Source organism: Phascolarctos cinereus, unplaced genomic scaffold, assembly GCF_003287225.1.
Source record: "Phascolarctos cinereus isolate Bilbo 61053 unplaced genomic scaffold, phaCin_HiC Scaffold_4;HRSCAF=312, whole genome shotgun sequence".
Taxonomy (NCBI): domain Eukaryota; kingdom Metazoa; phylum Chordata; class Mammalia; order Diprotodontia; family Phascolarctidae; genus Phascolarctos; species Phascolarctos cinereus.
This window is the reverse complement of record NW_027555847.1, coordinates 447,667,316-447,688,937: the sequence shown is the minus strand read 5'-3', so window position 1 is coordinate 447,688,937 and position 21,622 is coordinate 447,667,316. Positions and strand designations below refer to the sequence as shown.

Below are 21,622 nucleotides of genomic sequence, written 5' to 3'. Positions count from 1 at the left end.
TCAATAATCATCCTCCTTGCTCGAAGTCTTCAACTTCTCCCTATCAACTACTTTAAAGTATGTCCAGGTCTCCCTTTGCCTTAGAAATAAACAAAAAAAAACCCTCTCAAACTTTCACTGGACTCATTCTCCCACTGCTCCACCCTCCCCCCCATCCCATATTCCCCTTTCCCTTTTAAAACAAAATCCTAGAAAATGCTATCTCTGCTCACTGCTTTCACTTCTCCTTCATTAACTTCTCAACCCTAGTTTCTGACCTCATCATTCTACTGAAATTGCTCTTTCCTCAAAGTTACCAAATCTGATGTACTTTATTCAGTCCTCATTCTTGACTACTCTGCTGCATCTGACACTTTTGACCGCCCTGTCTCCTGGATAGTCTCACCTTTCTAGGTTCTTATAATACTACTCTCTTCTGGTTTTCCTACTACTTATCTAGCCTCTCTTTAGTCTCCTTTGCTGGGTCATCACCCAAGTCACACTCACTAAGTGTGGATGGTTCTCCAAGGTGCTGTCCTATGCTCTCTCCTCTTTCTCCTACATTGTCAGTATACTGGGCTTCAATCTCATGTCACCAACTGTTTACTGGACATTTCAAACTTCAATGGCCTGAAGATACTTAAACTCAATGTATACAAAATTAAACCCATTATCTTCCTCCTTTGTTAAACCCTTGCCTCTTCTCAACCTCCCTATTTACGTCAAAGGCATTATCACCTTTCCACTCTCCCAGGTTTATAACCTTGCTCTCCTGGACTCCTCACTGCCCCTCAGCTCCAAATTCAATCTGCTGCCAAATCTTAACGTGTCTATCTCCACAATATCTCTCATATCCAACTTCTCTCTACTAAACCATCTTGGTTTAGGCCCTCATCATATCTCCATTAGATTATTTCAACAGCCCCCAATTCGTCTCCCTGCCTTACGTCTCTCATAATTCCAATCTATCCTACATACTGCAGCAAAAGTAATTTTCCTTCAGTGCAGATTTGATCATGTGACTTTCCTACACTATCAACTGCAGTGACACCCTATTGCTTCTGGAATAAACTATAAACTCCTTTGTTTAGCTCTTAAAGCCTTTTACAACCTGAACCTAACCTACATTTCCAGCCTCACTGTATATGACTCCTAGTCCTGTACTCTGTGATTTAAATAAAAAGGCCTTTTCTGTTGTTCATGTATGAGCCTTCACACCTTTGCACTGACCATCTCTTCCCATACTTGAAATGTACTCTGTCCTTACCTCCACCTCAAAGAATGTCTTTTTTCCTTTAAGTAGATCAAACACCATGTTCTGTATGAAACTTTTCCTGATTCTTCCACTCACCCCAATTGCCAGTGCCCCCAGCCCAAATTACTTGTATTTAATGTTTATATTTATCCATTTTGTATTTATACTGTATATATTTATAGTTGTACTTATCTTTCCCATTAAAATGTAAGTTCCTTGAGAGTAGGGAATTGTTTCATTCTTGGGGCTTATATCCCCAAAGCTAAGCACAGTGTTTGGCACATTGCAAGTGCTTAAAAAAATCTGATCAATAACAGTATTAATTTTCTACTTAGAATCACATAATTTTAAGAGATGTAAGGGATCTTATCTGCCCTACTCAAATAAGAATTCTATCCACAATATTCCTAACACATGGTCATCAGTGATAGAGAATTAACTGGGCATACTAAATTGGATGCAGTACCCAACATGTGATCAGGATATACCCTCCTGTGCTCCTGACGCTCAACTTCTTTTACCATAGCTTAAGATCCAGTTTGCCCTTTGGAGAACAAATGACACTTTGTATTATACAGCTTAAACTTGTAGGCTATTAAAATCTCTATATCTTTTTTCACATAAAATTCAGTTTAGCCATGTGTCCCTCATCTTCTATTTGTATAGTCTATTTTTTGAACTTAAATGCAATGCCTTTACATACTTGAATAGATCCATGATTATTATTATTATTATTATTATTATTATTATTATTATTATTATTTTTTAGGCAATTGGGGTTAAATGACCTGCCCAGGGTCACACAGCTAGTAAGTGTCAAGTGTTTGGTCTGAGGCTGGATTTGAACTCAGGTCCTCCTGACTTCAGGGCTGATGCTCTATCTACTATGCCACCTAGCTGCTCCTAGATCTGTAATTATTAATATGAATGGTCTTTCAAAGAAACAGTCCTGTGACCTGAACAGCAAATATTTTCTGTGAAAAACTACCACTATGATAAAATATAGGAAACCATAATATTCTGGTTTTTTGGGCACAAATCTTTCAGGCTAGTCTAGGAACAATTTGGTTATTGTACTTAGTTTTTTTTTCCAGTGCGACATATAATACAGCACTTACCCTGCTTTCTTCTAAGCTATCAAATGGACCTGGTGGATCATCCAGACAAAGAAATTCTCTCACTGCAAGGCTTTTCAAAGAAAAAGAAAAACCTATCAGATGGAGTATATCAAAATTCATACAAGATAGAAAAATGGACTTTGTAGCAAACATTTCACATATGTACACGTCTGCGCACATACACACACACTCAATATATTATGACATAATGCCATTTGTTTGTTTATTCCAGGTCATTAAGACATACCCCTAAAAGCAAACAGCCTTACATATGGTCTAACTTAATGGTTTCACATAATCATATCTAGCAAAAATATGAAAACCTTCCAACTTCAACCACACACACAGAACATCTTGGTGAACACAATACACATTATCTGTTAAGTATGTCTGAGAATCATCTGCATTTGTATCTTATCCTCCTATAAACTCCACATCTGCAGGGATTATCCTCCTCATTTAAACTTTGTATCTTTCCTATTGCCTAGCACAGTAATCTGTACAAAGATGCTTGCTGAGTTAAGGATTATACAAAAGATTGGTCCAGACCTGTGGTTTTACTGGAATAGGGAGCTCCTAATAAAGAAATACCCTCAATGAGTCTGCAACTGTCCTGCAATTTATAGTCTAAAAGAAAGTGGCCTAAAGCAGGGAGAGGTTAAATGACTTGCCCAAGGATACACAGCCAGTATGTGTTAGAAGCTAGTTATACTCAGTTATACTGATTCTGAGGTTGACTCTCTCCACTAGGCCATGACGCACTTATACCTCAACAGTCCTCCATGCGCCCCATACCTCCATTTTCCAACTTCTTGATCTCTCCACTTTTGCACTAGTCACTGCTCAGTTATAACCTAAACGTTACTGAGGCCCCCACAGTAGCACCCATATAAGTACCATTGACAAATTTCTCACCCTCATCTCTCAAAATACCTTCTTTTAGAAGGTGGGCTATGGCTCCTGGGAAGCTCCCCTCTTTTAATTTATGGTGGGATAGAGTGAGTTTGGCAGCAACAAACATGGCTAGATTGTATGGCTTACTACATTATCTTCTTCCCTAAACCCACCCCTATTCTGAATGTCTATATTTCTGATGAGGACAAACACAATGCTTTTAGTCATTCAGGTTTCTAATCTTGGTATGACCTTTGATAGCTCTCACTTGCTCATTCCACATATCTAATCACAGTAGCTGCAAAATCCTGTAATTCATTCTTTACTTATCTCTTACTTCTGTCCACTTCTCTTTACTCATACAGACAGCCACCTTGTTTAGGACCTAATTAGTTCTTGTCTGTACAACTATAATAGCCTTCTAATTGATCTCCATGCCTCAATTCCCTCCCCATTCCAATCTATCCTCCACATATATCTGAGACTTTATTATTCACCTACTCAATAAACCCCAGCTGTTCTTACTGATTCTAGGATTAAAATATTACTACATTTTTATTTTTGTGTCTGTTTTATAATCATCAGCACATAGCATATTTACATAATTTATAAATAAAAATATACTTAGTGGGAATATGCTTAAAATTTAAAAAAATTTTTACTGGGACTGTGATCAAAAATATTTGGTGACCACTGCCCTAGATGACTAAATTATAAAAAAGTTGCTGATCATCATTGGCAGAAGTTTCCTGCACCAATGAAATCACAGCTCCAGTTTTAAAAACGGTTCAAATATAATCCTAAAGAATTATGTGAAATCAATATTTTCTCTTGTATTACATTATTTAGGATAGCTATTTTCACTTTTTATTAATAGCTAATTGGAAAATGGGTCTTAACTGTTCATCATTAAGTTTTTGCTCTCAAAGAGAATAGTTAATGATCAATTTTAATGAAATTTCAATCCATGAGAACTGTTATTTTACAATTTTTTTTTTAAGTAAGGCAATTGGGGTTAAGTGACTTGCCCAGAGTCACAGAGCTAGGAAGTACCATGTGTCTGAGGCTGGATTTGAACTCAGGTCCTCCTGACTCCAGGGCCAGTGCTCTATCCACTGTGCCACTTAGCTGCCCCTGAGAACTGTTATTTTAAAAGGAATGCTGAGACTGATACTTCATTAATAGGTAAGAGCTACCTTTGGCAAGTCACATACCATTTGCCTCAGTTTCCTCATTTGTAAGATGGAAATAATATTTGTAGTGGCTACCTCACATAGTTATTGAGGCTGTAATGGTAATATATGTTTTCCTACAAGATAGTCAGCTACAGATGCCAGCAAACATCACTACTTCAAAACTTAAACAGATCCACCACCTCTTATTGATGCAAGTGAAATTAACACCACACCCATGGTCTTTGAAGGACTGTTTCTTTCTTTTTTTTTTTTTTGTAATCCCAGTGCCTGGCAAAGAGTAGCTATTTATAAATGCTTACTGATACGACTGTGTGACTCTTGTCCATGTTTTTACATAGATCCTCAACAAAAGATCTCCCCATTATGCTGAAGGCCTCTCTTTAGGTCTATCATTTTTATTAATTAATGATGTAATAAAAATAGCAGCAATGAAAATATGACTACTACTAGCAGCTTATACAGCACTTTAAATGTGTGTAAAGTCATAACTTATTCATCTGTTGAGCAGAGATGTACTGAGGTTGAGACAATGGCCTCAGAGGAAAACTCTGGTTTTTCTCCCTCAGCAGAGGAAAACCTAGGAAACCTTGATGGTTTTATTTTTTTCTTCCCTACTGAGTTTAACAGTGCTATTCTGAAGTAGAATGGGGTAACTTGGAAAACAGTGATTTCCACTCTTTGGAGGTCTTCTAGCAGAGGCTGAATGAGCCCTTATTGGGTATCACAACAAGCATTACTAAGGACCTCTTGTGTGCATGTTGTGTTGGCACTGGAGATATAAATACAAAAATGAGAGTTACCCTGTCCTCAGGAAGTAAACATTTTATTGGAGTATATAACATGTATATTGGAGTATATAACAGCAAAGCAATTTTTTTTTCAGGGGAAGGGGAAAGCACTAACTGCTGTGCAAATAAATTAAGACTTCAAGGAGGTGCCACTTAAGTTGAGCCTTGAAGGGAAGTAGGATTTCAAGAGTCAAAGATAAGGAGGAAAAGCATTTCAGGTACAGTGAATAGTCTGTGCAAAGGGAATCCCTTGTAAGAAAAACAGTAAGTAGGCTAGTTTGACTAGAGTGTAGAGTATGTGAGGACATAGCAATGTTTAATCACTCTGGAAGATAGGATGAAGTCAGACGTAAGATTGTAAAAGACTTTAAATGGTAAAGAGAGGAATTTTACTTTATCCTAGAGGCAATGGGTAGCTATTGAAGTTTCTTGAGCTGGGAAATGACATAATCATTGGGCAGTTGTGTAGAGGGTGGCTTAGAGGAAGAGACTGGATACAGGAAAAATAATAAGAAACCTAAAGCAATAATTCAGGAAGAGACAGAGGCCTGAACTGGGGCAGGTGAAATATAAGTGAAAAAGGGATGGATACAAGAGATGTTGAGAAGATACAAACAAAAATATTTGGCAACTGGTAAGACTATGGGTGTGTGCATGTGTGTGTGTCTGTGTGTGTGAATACCACGTAAAGAAGACTCTTATGTTGTAGGGGGAATTCTTTCTTAGGCATAGGTTAGATTGTACAGCTGAAAAGATTACTTGTAATTATAAAATTCTGTAAACTCAAAAAATGAGGAAGAGCCATAATCTATTTTTATGCTGATACTTAGAAAACTCTATATGGTCCATATCCTTGAGATTTTTTCCACAATTAACTATTGCCATTTTAATAATCAACCTTCATTCTTTGTTCTAATATTAATCTCTATTCTTGAAAATAAGGCAATGTGGAAAGGGAGACTAGGCAAATCAACCTTCCTTTAATTCAACCAATATTTACTGAGCTCCATTTAGATAACAAAATACGTACTGGCATACAGCTCGAAGGAACCATGAAAAAAGGATGCCTTTTCATATTTTTAGTAGAAATTTGCTATTATTATTATCTGTCTCCACACACATATACATATATATTCATGTACTTTTTATCTTAATTTTTAGACAGGATGTATTATTTCAGTGGCATAAAATCAAGCTAGGAGTCTCAAAAAACATTTCCACTAGAGGTTAAGAAAACTGGGTGAAAAGGGAAGAACTAATAACTTTACCCAGGAAAGATTTACTTATTCAGTAGGCTCAAAACTGCTTAGTTCTCAGAACATGTGCAAAGCTGAGAAGACCAATGCATCCCTCAGACTGGAAACAAGATCTTAAATGGGAATGAGAGATTCCAAATAGAAGCTAGATTTTGAAAAAGTTAAGAGAAGGCCATTCATACACAGCAAAACAATTGGAAGAGAATGATGTAATGCAGATCAAGGAATGAAGTTGCTTGCTACCCAGACCATAGGACTTTCTAGGGAAATTGGGCCTTAACGGTAGGCTAGAATGATAAGTAAGAAAAGCTAGCCAGTGAACTAGTTTCAGGCCAAATGAAGGGGGAAAAAAAAGAGAGAAGCATGTCAGCCCAAAAATGCCATAAAGTTCCAGGTGGAGTCTGGAGTCACCCACTGTTAAGAGTCAGAGTAGAGCTATCAAGAGCCAGGAGTACTGGGAGGGACAAAAGGAGAGATAACAAGGTTAGCATAGGATGGCATGATGCCCATGGGAGGAATGAGGGGGTGGTGTAAAAGAAAGAAGAAGAAATGGAGAAATGGGGCAAGAGGGAGAAAATGCATGTGTAGTATAGGCCAAGTTAAAGCCATATTTCTTAAGGGAGATACTCGGCCTCTAGAGATAAGAAGCAGGTTCTAAAAAGTGTTGAAAATCCTTGCACTGGAACTGAACCAAATTGACTTCTTGCTGTAAGACTGAGAACTTGGCCTCACTTAATCCAAGTGAAATACATAATATGTCAAGATAAGGGGGGAAACAATTAAGACATAAGATTAGAAGATCTTTTCTTTATATACATAAATCAGTACAGAAAGGAACCTATGAGTGCAGCCCATCTCTTTTTACATTGATTCCTGAAGCCTTTAAGACTTGTTTTCACTTTGTAATATATCCCTTTTGTTTATTTTAAAATTGTTTTCCTAGTTAAAAAGGAGGGCTTTGAACTTCCTGCACATAAGTAGGGTAATGATGAGGTTCACAATCTACTTGTATCATAGTAATGCCCCAAATTGGGGAGACAGAAATTGTTGATGTTATTTGGTAATTCAAACACTTTGTGGTTCTCCGTTAGAGAACTATTACGAAAATAGGTTTCCCTTTCCCTAACATTATTCCCTAACACTTAAAGATTGGGATCCACTCCAAACTGGTGCAACCTGAACTCTTAACTGATGGAGGCAAATAAGATTTGTTGTTTGTTACCAAATCAATGAGCAAAAAAATTCTATTGTGTAATATTGTTCTTAGCTCATAGTTGCTTTTGTAGTTTCATGTGACAATTATAGTCAGAAGTAACATTTTATGTCTACCGTAGATATTTTTCCCAGTTCTTTCAGGGTCCTACCACTATTCTGATCCCTCAGGCCTAATACCCACCTTCCTTTAATTCCTGTATCAAATAACCAAATTCTGTCCATTTCTTTCTTTGAAAGCTTTCTCCCTAACATTCTAACAACCAATCTAGCCCAAGCTCTCATGACTGGATTTTTTGGGAGATAGGAGGGTTCAGACCAATGATTTTATTAATGTAGGGAATTTCTCGATAAAGGCCTCCTGTGACACTATGCTAGCACTCCACTTCTGTTTCTATGCCTCAAATGGTCTTCTTCCTCTTTTTCACCTCTTGGAATCTCTTGTTGTCTTAAAGACTTGGCTCAAGCACTACCTGCATTGGAGCTGTTCTTGGTCCCCACAGATGTTAGTACCTTCTTCTTCAAGGCTACCTTGAGTTTCTTTTGTATGTACTTTGTCCATACTTATATACAAACACGTTGTCTTCCGTATCAGACTGTAAGCTCTTTGAGGACTAGGACTATTTTCTCAATTTTTTTGTATGTTCAGAAGTTATCACAGTGCCTGGTACATTGTAAATACTTTAATACATTTTAACTTATGAATCAGAAGCGAAGAAATCATATATAATTCTCTTCATTTCTAAATCCTCACTACTGCATTGCTATTTTCCATTTTTATAATTATTAACTCTACCTCAAGACTTTACCTATAGTGTTTGGCTTACAGCAACATTAAGCATGATTAACTTCACTGAAACTCCCAGAGAAAACCAAAATAACCTAATAATGTTCTCTCAGATAGGTATGTGCCTTACTTTTGCAGTTTGTATTATCTACTGTACTTACAACTAAGTTCCTTTCATTTAGGATTTTTATTAAAATACTGAAGCAAAGTCTCTATGGACAACAGTAATCCTTCAAGTTTCTATTTAGAATTTACATGTCAAAAACACATTATATAGTTTAATCAACTATCTAGAACTGTATTTTTGCTTTCCTGTTTTCTAGTATTCACAAGGAAAACACTAAATAAATTCATTCCTTGAAAGAAGGAAGCAATTCCTCATCACTGACACAAACAGTGATTACATTTGGCTACTGGAATTATATACTATTTTTTTTTAATCTTTGAAAATTCCTTGATTTAGACTTTTAATTATTTCTGGATATTAGAATATTTCTAATAAATTTTATTTCTTTAAGAAGTTACATACCAGTTAGCAATATCTTTGTGCGCCACTAAATTCTGTAGGAATGCCTGAAGTCCCAACTGTCTGTCTTCCAAGAAATCGGCATTGTAATTATCCTTGAACCAGCGTTTTGGTGGAAGAGCCAGTCGAAAGCCTGGAAACATTTCTTTTAACTGGAAAAAAAAGATTACAATCCAGCAAAAATGGAGTTAAGAAAATACTGAATATGACTTTAAAGTGAGCAACAAATGTGGATTAATCCATGACAAATTGCAAAATATGCTTAATTAAAAAATTAAAAATTACAAAGTCCTTTGTTATTGCTAGATAATAAAACAGTTACAGTGTAATTAATGGTTTAAGCTAGTAAGAACTTCACAGTGAAAAATTCTTGGAAGCAAAATAAAAAAAGTGATGGGACATAAAGATCTCAATATATAATGTAAGAAAATTTCATTAAGAAGCAAGATATAGTGAAAAGAGTACTGGTTCTGGAGTCAGAGAACGTGGGAATTCAAATCTCACCCCTGATGATGTATGAAATGGGAAAAATCACTTAAGCTCCCCAGGCCTTGATTTCCACATCTGTAAATTGAGAGGATGAACTAATGGCCTCTACGGTCCCTTCCAATTTTAGAGCTATGAACTCTTGAAAAAGGCTGAATTTTGTGTATTAGATGTATGTGATTTATCGTTCATTTTCTGTCAATACTCTGATACTCATCATATTCCCAAATTTTCTTTCTAAATAGACTTCTATTTTGAACACACATGTTGAGCAAATGTGAGGAAAGCACACATTTATATAAGCTCTCATAATAAATTATAAACTATAGTCACAAAATAATGGAAGGAAATAAGGATTAGTTTTATTTACTTCAATGCTAAAAAATTTAAATATGTTAAATATATTTTAGATTAAGTATAGAATTTATAACTCCCTCTCCTCTAAACTTCTCTATTCTGACCTTCTGCTCCTCTATACTTAAAGTCTGTGTCACTCTACCCTATCCTGTTTTGTTTTTTCTACTTCATTTGTAATCTCTTGTTATGTTAATGAGCTATTTCTGCAACATAAAGTTTACAGGAGGTAAGAGCCATGTCTTACATATGTTCTTTATCTTTTAAAGGGGCTAGCACAGTGTTGAGCACGTGAACTAAGAAAAACTCTATTAATTTTTTAAACAGAAGAACAAAAAAAGATTCAGCAGAACCAAGATAGAATTCCCCTATCTCTTTATAAGTTATATGGGCTCTTTAAAGTCCTTAGCAGCCAAAATATGCTATAATATAGTAACATATAGTTGAAAGATTTCTTATTATTTATCTAGTAATATGAATGTTGTGTGTCTATGGCAGGGAAGCAAGTGGTTTTTACTGCTTTAAGTCATACTAGTATCTTTCTTCAAATAGCTTCAAAATTCTTTTGAAACCTGAATTTGCTTAGGATTAGAAGTATGCTGACAGTGAAGATTAACTTAGTTGGATAGAGATAAAGGGCTAAATATTTAATACTGTGTAAGCCATAAAAAGGAAATGGACAATAAATATGAAAAGATTAAAGAGCTTTCAACTGAGCCTGTTCTATCATGTTATGACTCAATAAAATTATTATAACTACATAAGAAAGCTCAGGATTAAAACTTCAATTCCATATTAGATTTCTAATAATGAAACAAACTACTTTGTTCCTCCTCAATAAAAAACCCTCAATAGGACAAAATTCTAGCTCCATAACTTAATAGTCTTTTAAATGCTACTGAAATTCAGAAATGTAATGAAATTTCATATAGAACAGATGTTGTCATAGAAACACTAAACATTTCCTTTAGGACACACCTTATTTATTTTAATACCAATGTTAAAATACATCCAGAAAAGAATGGTAAGAAAAGACATTGCATCTAAGTCAGAGTACTTCAGGTGTTCTAAGATAATCTGGTATTCAAAACTATCTCTTCTCTTAGATTTTGGAGGAGATAGAAGTATTCATCTGAAATAAGAAATAGTCAGTGACATTTTCCTGGTAACTAAAACATAACTGTAGGTTGTTTTAAGCGACCCAGAAGTTTGGTTGATAGGTATTTTTCTCATACCTTAAAAGACAACTTCCAAGTAATTTTAAATGTATCAGGGAGTGAGTGAAGAGAACTGGACTGGGAAAAAAATGTTTCTGACCAAATATATGTTAGTGTATATGAACTAAGGCATTAATTAAAGGCTGCTTTTGGCTGCTAAGGTTACCTATGAGATTCCAATTGGTGAGAGAATTTTTCAGGATTACAGACTCCATTACTGCTCACTACTAACTTGCACATTGTTTGAACATAACAGAGAAAAAAGCCAGTTACTATTAAAATTGGTCTTATTTTAGTGTTATTTTGGACAATTCTAGGATGCCTCTAGTGTCATAAAATTTGAGTGAAAATGAAGTGGTGCTAAATTAACAACCAGTGGGGACAAAAAGAGAACTAAAAATACTACATATTTCATTATAAAGACAAAAAGGAGCTTCTGCATAATTTGATTGCAGACAATATTTGTTTTCCATAGCAAAGGGCTCACTTGGATTTATTAAAAAGAAATGTAAAAGTAAACTAAAGAATTGACTGCAAGACAATTCACATTAAAAGTTAAAAGTTGGTTTCAGGAGACACAGTAGATCAAATTACTTACTTTGTCATTCAGCCTAGAGAAATCCGTATACCTTCTGAAAACTACCCAGCTTTCTTCTGGGCTTTTTCTTATTAGCACTTTATATACCTGTACATAAAACAGTATGAAAAATATGAAATTTCCAAGTACAAAGTCAGTGAAAGGATATATTTTAAAAGCATAAAATTTCAAGACTAAGGTTTAGTTGTCAAAATTAATAGAAAATTTTGGTATACAACACTGAGGAGAAAATTAAGTACTAGTCCCAGATCTGAAACTATGTAGCTTCAAGAAAAATCACTAGTTTCCATATCTACATAAAGTACTGGAGGAAATAGTCTACTACTTCTAAAACTGTTTGACACTATGAATGCATTATTTATATGTCAGCCATTATTTAACTGCTTCAATGTTGCCTGTAAGTTAATAAGGAAAATCTAAGATCAATTTAGCCCAAAATTGCTAATAATAATGAACTCTTTAGCTATGTGAATATTCTAGGTCAACAACATTTATAATTAATGGTAAAAAAAAAACTAATTAGGATTGCTTGGAGCAGCTGTGAAACAATATGATTTCAAAACTTTCCAAACACCAAAGTTCAAAAAATTTTTTCAATATAAAAAAATAAACTTGGTGCCTGGGAGACAAAAAGGTATATTTACTAGATTAATGTTTTTGAACCCACAAAGTAGCAATCTGTGCTACTCAGTAATAAAATGACTAACGCAAACCAAACAAAATACAAATAAAATTTACAAACACAATTTCAGGAACTATTCGTATTTAAGATAAAACTTTTTTAAACAAAAAAAAGTTGATTTTTAAAAAATAAGTACAGTATTTCTGAAAATTCTGTCCCTTAAACCTGTTGTCAAACACAGAATCTTTTATTTCTAGCTAGTAATCAGAGTCATCTTAGAATGACCCAAGAGGTTAGCCCTTTGTCTCTTCCCTTCCATCATGGAGCCCCTTTTTTTCTTTTGAAACATAGATTTTTATTGCTACTTTTAGTTTCTACATCACCTAGGTTTTCCCCTGTATCCTTTTTCTGTAAGTATACTTTGTATCCTCTCCCTTGCTAATATTTTTTAAAGGAAAAGAGAAATTAGAGAAAAAAATGAGCAAAACTAATCGATACATTAAAGAAAAATACTGACATAAGCAATGTTCAACACCCATGGACCTTCTACCTCTGCAAAGGAATGGAAGATGTCTTCTTACATCTTTTCTTTGGAGTCATAACTTGTTGCTTATAATTTTGCCACATTAATTTTGATTACTGTGGTTGTCTGTTTACAATATTTTCATTAATATAAATGGAAAGTATATTGTTTTATATACATTATTTTCTTGGCTCTGCTTCACTTTGCATCAGTTCATATAGGTGTTTTTATGATTCTGTTTTCATCATATTTTGCTTAGCAATTCTTTAATCAATGGGGATCTACTTTATTCTCATTTCTTTGCTACCACAAAAAATGCTGCTATAAATATTTTGGTTTAATACGGAGTCTTTTTTCAATCATCTCCTTGTGGCATATGCCTAGCAGTAGAATCCCTGGATCAAAGGGCCAGCAATACCCCTAAGTAATGCCCAAACCAGATTAAAATGTAATTGAGAAATAATTAACAAAATAAACAAAAATAAAGTAAAATATAGGTAACCTAACATTCTAAAACTAAGTTAAAATGTGGCCTGTAGGAATCCTTACTTACAGATTAGTGGCTTCCATTTCTATTTTTTGACACCACTGGTATAGACAGTTTTGTCACTTTGTTTAATTCCAAATTGCTTTCCAGAATGGCTGTGGTAAATCACAGCTCCACTACCAATGCATTATTAGTATGCCTGTCTTACCACAACCCTTCCAACACTGACTATTCCCCATATTTTGTCATGGAAGACTTTTTCCTGGGCCACTCAACTTCTCTACCAAAAGGTAGACTGAGGAAGAAAAGTGAAAATACCAAGTCAGTTCATCTACTTAAGCAACACAGAACAAATTATTTGGACACCCTTTGGATCTCTAACAACTCTGAACTGTAGTTAAAATAGAAGCCATGCAATGATGGTTCTAGTTCCAGATTTCCTTTATATTAATGTTAAATATTTAAATAATTTAATATTAAAAACAACCAAAAAACACATGAAATAGATGAGGTTCTTAACAGAGTCTAGGTGACTTGCAGATGGTCATACAGGCAGAGGTAGGACTGGAATCCAGGTGTCTTTAGACTATGAGTCTATGACTTTCTATTACACCACACTGCCTCTAAATCTGTGACTGTCCTATCAATTAAACTATGAGCTCCTTGGGGACAGGAATTAGGTATTAAAACTTTTCAACCCCTAGGGCTACTACTACAGTGGAGCAATGCTATGTACTACGGATGTTCAAAATATATTCACTGAAGAAAATCCTAACTGAAAGCATTTCTTAAACAGAAGGCAAGAGTTTGCCTGTAGTGATCTGTCTTTTCATTTCTTTTGCATCTTCGAGTATAGTACTATTATAATGGGATCTTCAGATTTTGAGCACTCAAATGCTTCTGAGCAGCAAAAGAGCCAATAGTTGAACTTTTATTCCTTATCAAGAATATATAATTTATGTTTCTCAAAGCTATTTCAAGCTTTTAAATCAGTTACCACAGTTTAATATTAGTTCTTTGTAGTAGTATCAAAAATTTTTACTTTTTAGTTTTTCCTAGTTTTTTTCTCTTCCTTGAAATGTCCTTTTTCAATTACTTATTCTCATACTTAACTCCAGGGCTTTACTGTAGTATCATACTCTACTCTACCCTTATGAATGAATGGTGGGAAATATTCTGTTGAGTTGTATTATCTCTTTAAAATGTTTTTCATGAAAAGCCTGAATTTCTGTCAAGTACTTCCAAGTGTAGGCTTGAGGGAAAAGGCTACAAGAGCTACATGTAGCATGCTTAACACAATGAGTTAGATCAGGAGTTCTTAACCTTTTATTGTGTTGTGGACACCTTTAGCAGTGTGGTGAAGCCTGTGAATCCCTTTCAGAATATTTTCAAGTGCATATGATAAAATACACACGATTACAAAGGAAATTAATTATTTTGAAACGCAGTTAGCAAAATATTAAAAAACTAAGTTCACAGACTTCAGGTTAAAAAACTAAGATGATGCCACCAGTAAGGTGAGATCTAGGACAGATATCCAATGTCTACTGGTTAAAAGGGAGAGTCAAAATCAGAAACTGAAGTATGGGAGAGAATCTCATTCTGGAGGCAGCAAGGGGATATGAGGTTAAACAATGAAGCTATGAGCATCATATTTTCCTAATAACAATCTTCATGAGTAAAAATATTGGGATATTATTTTACTAACCAGTTCTACTTCCTCATCTCATCCTTTCACCTTTCATTTCACTTTTACCTATAGCTTTTGGAATGATTTCATTTTAACTTATAAATATAAATCTAACAAAAGTCCTAATCAAAAATCGCCTGATAGTGTAGAGAGGACCCTAGGTCAGGGGTGGGGAACCTGCAGACTTGAGGCCACGTTTGGCCTTTTAGGTCCTTGGGTATAGCCTTCTGACTTAGTCCAAGGTTTACAGAACCAATCCTTTTATTAAGGGGATTTGTTCTGTGAAGTTTTGATTCAGTCAAAGGGCTGCACTTGAGGACCTAGAGGGCCATATGTGACCTTGAGACTGTGGATTCCCAACTCCTGCCCTAGGTTCTTTCTAAGTAACCCTCTTTAGCCTATAGTGATGGCAGCTAAGTGGTAGTAGGGATGGTAAAAATAAGACTTTAGACTATGAACATTAATGTTGTTAATCAAAATATGAGATTCTTTTCCAAATGATCAATCAGTTGATGTACTACTGAGAAAACTAAATCATTCACCCAGAGTAAAGTCTCCAGCATATGATTTATTGAAAGGCAGAGATAAAAGTCACATAGGATGAGTAGTAGACATAGATGGGTTGTGATTTTCATCAAAGAAAGTACATAAATGGATTTGATCAGTCAGTAATGTATAACATATCTTAAATTTAAATTATACTTAATTTCTCAAAGTGTTCTCATCTTTATTATTTCATTTGATCCTCACAACAATCATATGGAATAGGTAAGGTAGTCTGATAACACTGCATTTCTGCCTTCCCAAACAGAAAGTTCCTCAGCCAGATTCCCTGCTTTACTGGTCTAAATTAACTTTTTGGTGGTACAACTCAAGAATATAAAAGGTGAAAGTTTCTTCTGTAATGCCAAAGGTACTTTTGTAGCCTTTTTCCTTCCCCTCCTCCCTTTCAACCTTGTTCCCACTTGATTTCACAGCATCTTAAAAAGGCGGGGCAAGATTTCATTATGTAAATGGAAAACAGCTAAACTATTGGGCCACATCAATTACATTTAAAGAGATGGAACTAGAAAGTATCTAGACAATAAGTTCAGAGTTTTCTGAAGAGTGTGTGTGTGTTCAATCATTTTCAACTGTGTCCAACTCTTTATGACCCCATAAGAAGTTTTCTTGGCAGAGTAGTTTGCCATTTTCTTCTACTGCTCATTTTACAGATGAGGAGCTGAGGAAAACTGGGTCAAATGACTTTCTCAGGGTCACTCAGCTAATAAGTGTCTGAGGCCTGATTTGAACTCATGTTCTCCAGACTTTAGGGCCAGTACTCTATTTACTGTGCCACCTAGCTGTCATTAGTCATTTCTATTTCCTTATCTTATTCTTTCATTTCACTTTTACCTACAGTTTACGGTATGATTCCATTTTTATATAAATCTAAATCTAACAAAAGTTCTAATCCGAAACCACCTGATAGTATATAGAGAGGACCCTAGGTTCTAAATTCTCTTTAGCTCCTTTAGTGATGGCAGCTGAGTAGCACTAGAAGTGGTAAAAATAACTTTTTAGACTATTAACATTGATGTTTCTGAATTTGCTTATGATTATAATTAAGAATCATAAGACTTTTGAAAACTGCTTTCCTCTAGACCAAGAATTCTTAACTTGGGGTTAAGTTCATGGGTCCATGATCTTGGTTGGAGAAAAAAAAATCAACTCTATTTTCACTAACCTCTAATTGAAATTTAACATCTCCTTCAATTATGAATTAATGTAGGCAATAGACACTACTCTGAGAAGGGGTCAACAGGCTTCATCAGACTGCCAAAGGGGTCCATGACTTGGAAAAAAAAAAGTCTTTTTCATAGCAAAACAGGATTAAGATCAATAGAGATGAAGATTTCAAGAACGGCAACTAGACCTCGCAGCAATGTCATTTTCGACATGCATGTAACAACCCTAACACAGGTTAATACAGGCCTAAATAACAAACTGTAAATCTATATAGTATAAATCTATCATTTATATTACATATATGGATATTATTATCAATATATAGTGGATTAATCACAACTCTTATCCTAATAGCACTACTATCAGAACTTACTCAAACTTAATCCTATTCTACTTCATTCACTAATAAAATCACTGATATCCAATAAATGACAATGAACCGAGTAGATATTTATCAAATTAAGTAGGAATATAAAAATTATTCTCACAGATATGACCAGAAAGAAGTGGGCTGATTATGTAGCAAAAGTGAGGGATAACAGATGGACAGCTTGAGTGCAGCCCTGGTAATTATGAAATATTACAAAAACCAGAAGAAAGCTTCTAGTATGTTGGGTGAGTACTTTGCAAAGGATTTACGGAAAGATGAAAGATAAGTTATTAGAAAGCAAGGAGAGGTTGTGATCTGTACCAAATGCACAAAACACCCACACTAGCAAAATTATGGATTTAATACATTCAGTGAAATCAAGGACAAACAAAAGAAAATCAACAATATCAGCTCACATGCCCATGCAGGATACACACTATACTTATGGAAAATTCAATGAACATTTAATTTCCAAAAGTACATACAGCTAATTACAGTACCATTTCGTAACTCATTGAAAGCACTGGGACAATTATTATCTTGAATTCATACCTGTAAATAACTATAATACTAGAAACAAAATGGGTAGTCAAATGAAAATATTTTGGGGATTTATGGACCTCAATATATTTTTTCCTTTTTTTCTCTCAAGTATTCTTAATACTTACAGTAAATTTAGCCCTTTCTTCCATCACCTCATAACCCAATATAGTAGGTGTAGAGGGTCTTTCTTCCCAACTCATAGATTCTGTACTTTGTTCTTCATTTTCTACTGGCCTAGTAGAATATTCAATGGAAGATTCTATACCTGTAAATTTAGTCCTAATAAGGGGGCTGCTACAGATAGATGAATTGTTGTCCATTTGATCTGGTACTGCTGTCTTTTTGTAACTATCCACATTAGAATCTTCTGGCTGGCCTTTGGAAGAATTTGAACTTGTTGAAATACTCCCAAAAGAAGAACTTCTTTGGCTTCTGTTTGTGGTAAAATTTGAAGAAGAATTTCCTACAGGAATAGGCACAGGGACATAAGGAGTTGCCATTCTCTTCAGCAATACTGCAGCAAATCTATCAACTTTTGCATCCAGTTAAAGAGAAAGTAATATAGATGCCATTGCTTTCTTCTCAAGAATTCAATGTCTAGAAATGAAAGAAAATACATAATAGGTAAACACTAATTAGGAAAATTTTTCAGAAAAAATAACACACACTGATTATTATAGCCAATTGTTTGACTAGGGGATTATACCTTGTAAAACTCCTCCCTGCTTCTCCCAAAGACTTGAGGTTCATAGTGATCTTACTCATACATGTAAAGCCACAATTATTTCATAAGTCAAAGCAAGCACAAATAACTTTCCTTTTCCCACTCACCTGTGGGTGCACTTTGTCCTTGATATTTTTTACCTGATTTACACAAAAAAACCACAGAAATAAAGCAATATATACATTCCTAAATATGATAAATTCTTTTCATTGAGGTTTCCGCCCCCCCCCCCCCGACTGCTTTGTACCAAACTGCTGGAACTCAATACATGGTCATGAATTTTACTATCACCATTATTTTTCCTCTCTTTAGTGCAGTTTTTACCAATACCAGCAGACTCTCAAACAGGGAAAAAGTGAAACCAAAATGTTTATCTTTCAATCTATGGAATCATAAAGTAATTAAGTAATCATGTGAATAGTCATACATACTAAGGGATAGATAACACACATTAATCTACGCTGAGGCAAACTAGTGGCCTCAAACTAAGCAGGTCAGTTCAACTAGCATTTATTAAGCGCCCACTGGGTGCGGACCACATACTCAGCTCCGGAAGTAAAGGCAAAATACAGTTCCTGCACCCCAGCAGCTTTCAGCCTAAGGGGGTGGTGGAGGTGTAACAATAGGTGGCATTTGCACAGAGCTTTAAAAAGTTTGCAAAACACTTTACACACGTTAATTTATTTTACCCCCAACTCCTCAATCCGGACCAGCATCAAACACGCACACACACGCACAGACACCCGCGCACCTCCAACGCTACCTTCTCCATCTTCCAAGATCCGCCCACGGGAGCTGCTGAATCACCCTAAGCAGCCAAGGTCTCACACGCCAAAGGCAAACACAAAACTCAAACCTCAAACAGACCGTGGCCGGAGGCCGAACCATTAGGAAACTGAGGCAGGAGGGGTCGAGGAGTGGACACGGCCCGGGGTGAAGCGGCCAAATGGCAGGCCACCAAACGTCCAATTAAACATAGCAAAGCCCGGCCTGCCCCGGCCGCACCTCGGGGCAGGTGAACCCGGGCTGGGCGCTCGGCCCGCCGGAGGCAGGTGGGGGAAACGGGGCTGCAGCCGGGGGGCGACCGAGCTCCGAGGGGGCAGAACGACGCGAGCCCGAGGCCAGGGCAGGCTTCCGGGCGACGGCACGAGCGCAGCCTGCCCCGGTCCCCACGCGGCGCCCCCGCTCCCCGACGGGGTGCCGAGCGCGGCGGGGGCGGGGGGCTCGCGCGGCAACGGCCTAAGCCGCGGCCCGCGGCGGCGGGGCGGGGGAACAGGTGTCTGCTCCCGAGCCCGCCCCTCCCTCCTTCCCCGCTCCGTACCTCAAAGGGCCCACGACCGTTAAACGGTCTCCCGGGCGGCGGCGGCGACGCCAGAGCTCCGGCCTCACGTGACCTTCAGCCCGGCGCCCGCGCCGCTCTCGGTCTCCCGCTCTCGGTCTCCCGCTTTCTCGGGCCGCCGCAGCCTCCAGCCGGCCGGGCTAAGACGCGGGAGAGAGCGCCCTGGAGCTCGGGCCGTCACTCGCTGAGGTGACGCTACGTTCGAGGGGCGGGTCGTGGCCCGAGAGGGAAACCGCTGGAGCTCGGCCTCTCGTGGGAGGAGCCTAACATCTCACGACCCAACGTTTGTTTTTATGACCTAGAGTCTCAGGGATGCGAAAACTGCAACTCCCAAATCGCCGTTGTAGGCGACTGGAACTACAGTTCCCAAGATGCCCTGTGGCATCGTCGAATTCGCTTTTGTGCCCGACCTGGGCAGGTTTAATGACTTTTGGGGATGGAGGGGGATGTGGGGGATGGGTGGACCTAGGAACTCAGCCAGAGCTACCCTTCACGCTTAGAAATCCACCCTGCCGGAAGGCATTCTGCTAGTTTAGAAGCAATACTAAGCTTAAGTGATAGGCAAGAAACCTCTTACGGTGGAAATGAAGACAGTGTGGGGGGGGGAGGGGAACGTGAGAAATGTGGAGGGAGACTTAATAAGCCTTCGTGACCGAAGTGAGGCGGAAGAGAAGAGTCAAAGATAACACCAAGGCTTTTCACGTGGACGACCGTGATAGTGCCCTGAACAAAAATAAGTCAAAAGGAGCAGATTAGGGGGAAATTTAGCAAGTTCTGTTTTGGACAAGTTGAGTTTGAGTTAATGTGAGACATCCTGATGGAGAGGCTTTATATTCCTTCAATCTAAGAGGCAATGGCAGAAGTGGAAAGAAATAGAATAATTATGGTCATTTCAAAACATTAGCTCTCGCTCTCTCTCTCTCTCTCTCTCTCTCTCTCTCTCTCTCTCTCTCTTCCCCTCTTCCCCCCTTTCTTTCTCTCTCTCTCCCTCCCCCTCCCCCCTCTGTCTGTGTTTTGATGCATCACTGCTGTTTCATATCAAGTTTGCAGTTCTTTGAAACCTGTAGATCTAGCACAACTCAAGCTAAAATCCCAATGCTAACATTTACCAGCCATGTGACTGTAGGCAAGTCACTAAACCTCTCTGAGCCTGTTTCCTCATCTGTAAAATTGGAATTAATAATATCTGTAGCATCTACCTCATTGGGCTGTTGTGAGCATCAAATGGGTTAATGTGTGTAAAGTGCTTTAAAAAACCTTAAATGGGAGGTAGCTGTTTCAGAAGTCTAAACCTGAGGTTGTGGCTCAATTGATAGAAGTGACAGGCTCCTGGCCAGGAGTGCAGTGCGTGTTGAAAGTGCTGATAAGAATGTATTTCTTTGTGGTCTTGCAAATCCATTCACAAGGTGTTTGAGAAGGAAGGAATATGGAGAAAATTCCCTACCTATGACTACCAAGCTAGATATCGTAGAGTCATTACAGTGTAGAAAGAAGAATAGCAATAGAAATGCTTACAAATTCACAGGAGACAAAAATTCAAGAAAGAAGCCATTCATAAAACCCACAATTCAGAAAATATGACCAAGAGGCAAAGTGAACTTGCAGTTGAAGACACAAATGTAATTGCATAGGTATTGCTGAGACTTGGTGTAAAGAGGTACATGAAAGGACTGGAGAGTCATGAAAGCTCTGGCAGGGTCAAAAGGAAAAGACTGGACCAAATGGGGTGGGCAGAGTTGCATTGTATGTTAAGAAGATAAAAACTCATAAGGGGGAATCCAGAAAATGGGTTGAGTGAGGTAGGAAGCATGGTGATGAACATGTGAAGATCGAGAGGGAGAAGCATAAGTAACATTGGAGTATACTATAGATCACCTGAACAGAAACAGGAAATAGATGAGTTCAAAAAACAACTCACGTGTCTGATGCA

General features: G+C 37.2%; 1 protein-coding gene across 2 annotated transcripts in view; it reads right to left on the bottom strand.

Annotated features, from left to right (window-relative positions):
* The window catches only part of SNX16 (sorting nexin 16), a 36,190-nt gene extending 16,246 nt beyond the window's left edge, over positions 1–19,944 (bottom strand). Inside the window, exons 1-5 of one of the 2 annotated variants that reach the window (XM_020995746.2) lie at positions 19,675–19,944; positions 17,755–18,226; positions 11,667–11,753; positions 9,015–9,163; positions 2,353–2,422 (exon numbers count right to left, since the gene is read on the bottom strand). In XM_020995746.2, coding sequence (XP_020851405.1) covers positions 2,353–2,422; positions 9,015–9,163; positions 11,667–11,753; positions 17,755–18,129 — 681 coding nt within the window. In that variant the 5' untranslated portion in view covers positions 18,130–18,226; positions 19,675–19,944. Of the gene's footprint in view, positions 1–2,352; positions 2,423–9,014; positions 9,164–11,666; positions 11,754–17,754; positions 18,227–19,116; positions 19,594–19,674 lie in introns of those variants that run through there. The other variant, XM_020995747.2, reaches the window with a different exon arrangement.
* Between the last annotated feature and the right edge of the window lie 1,678 nt (positions 19,945–21,622).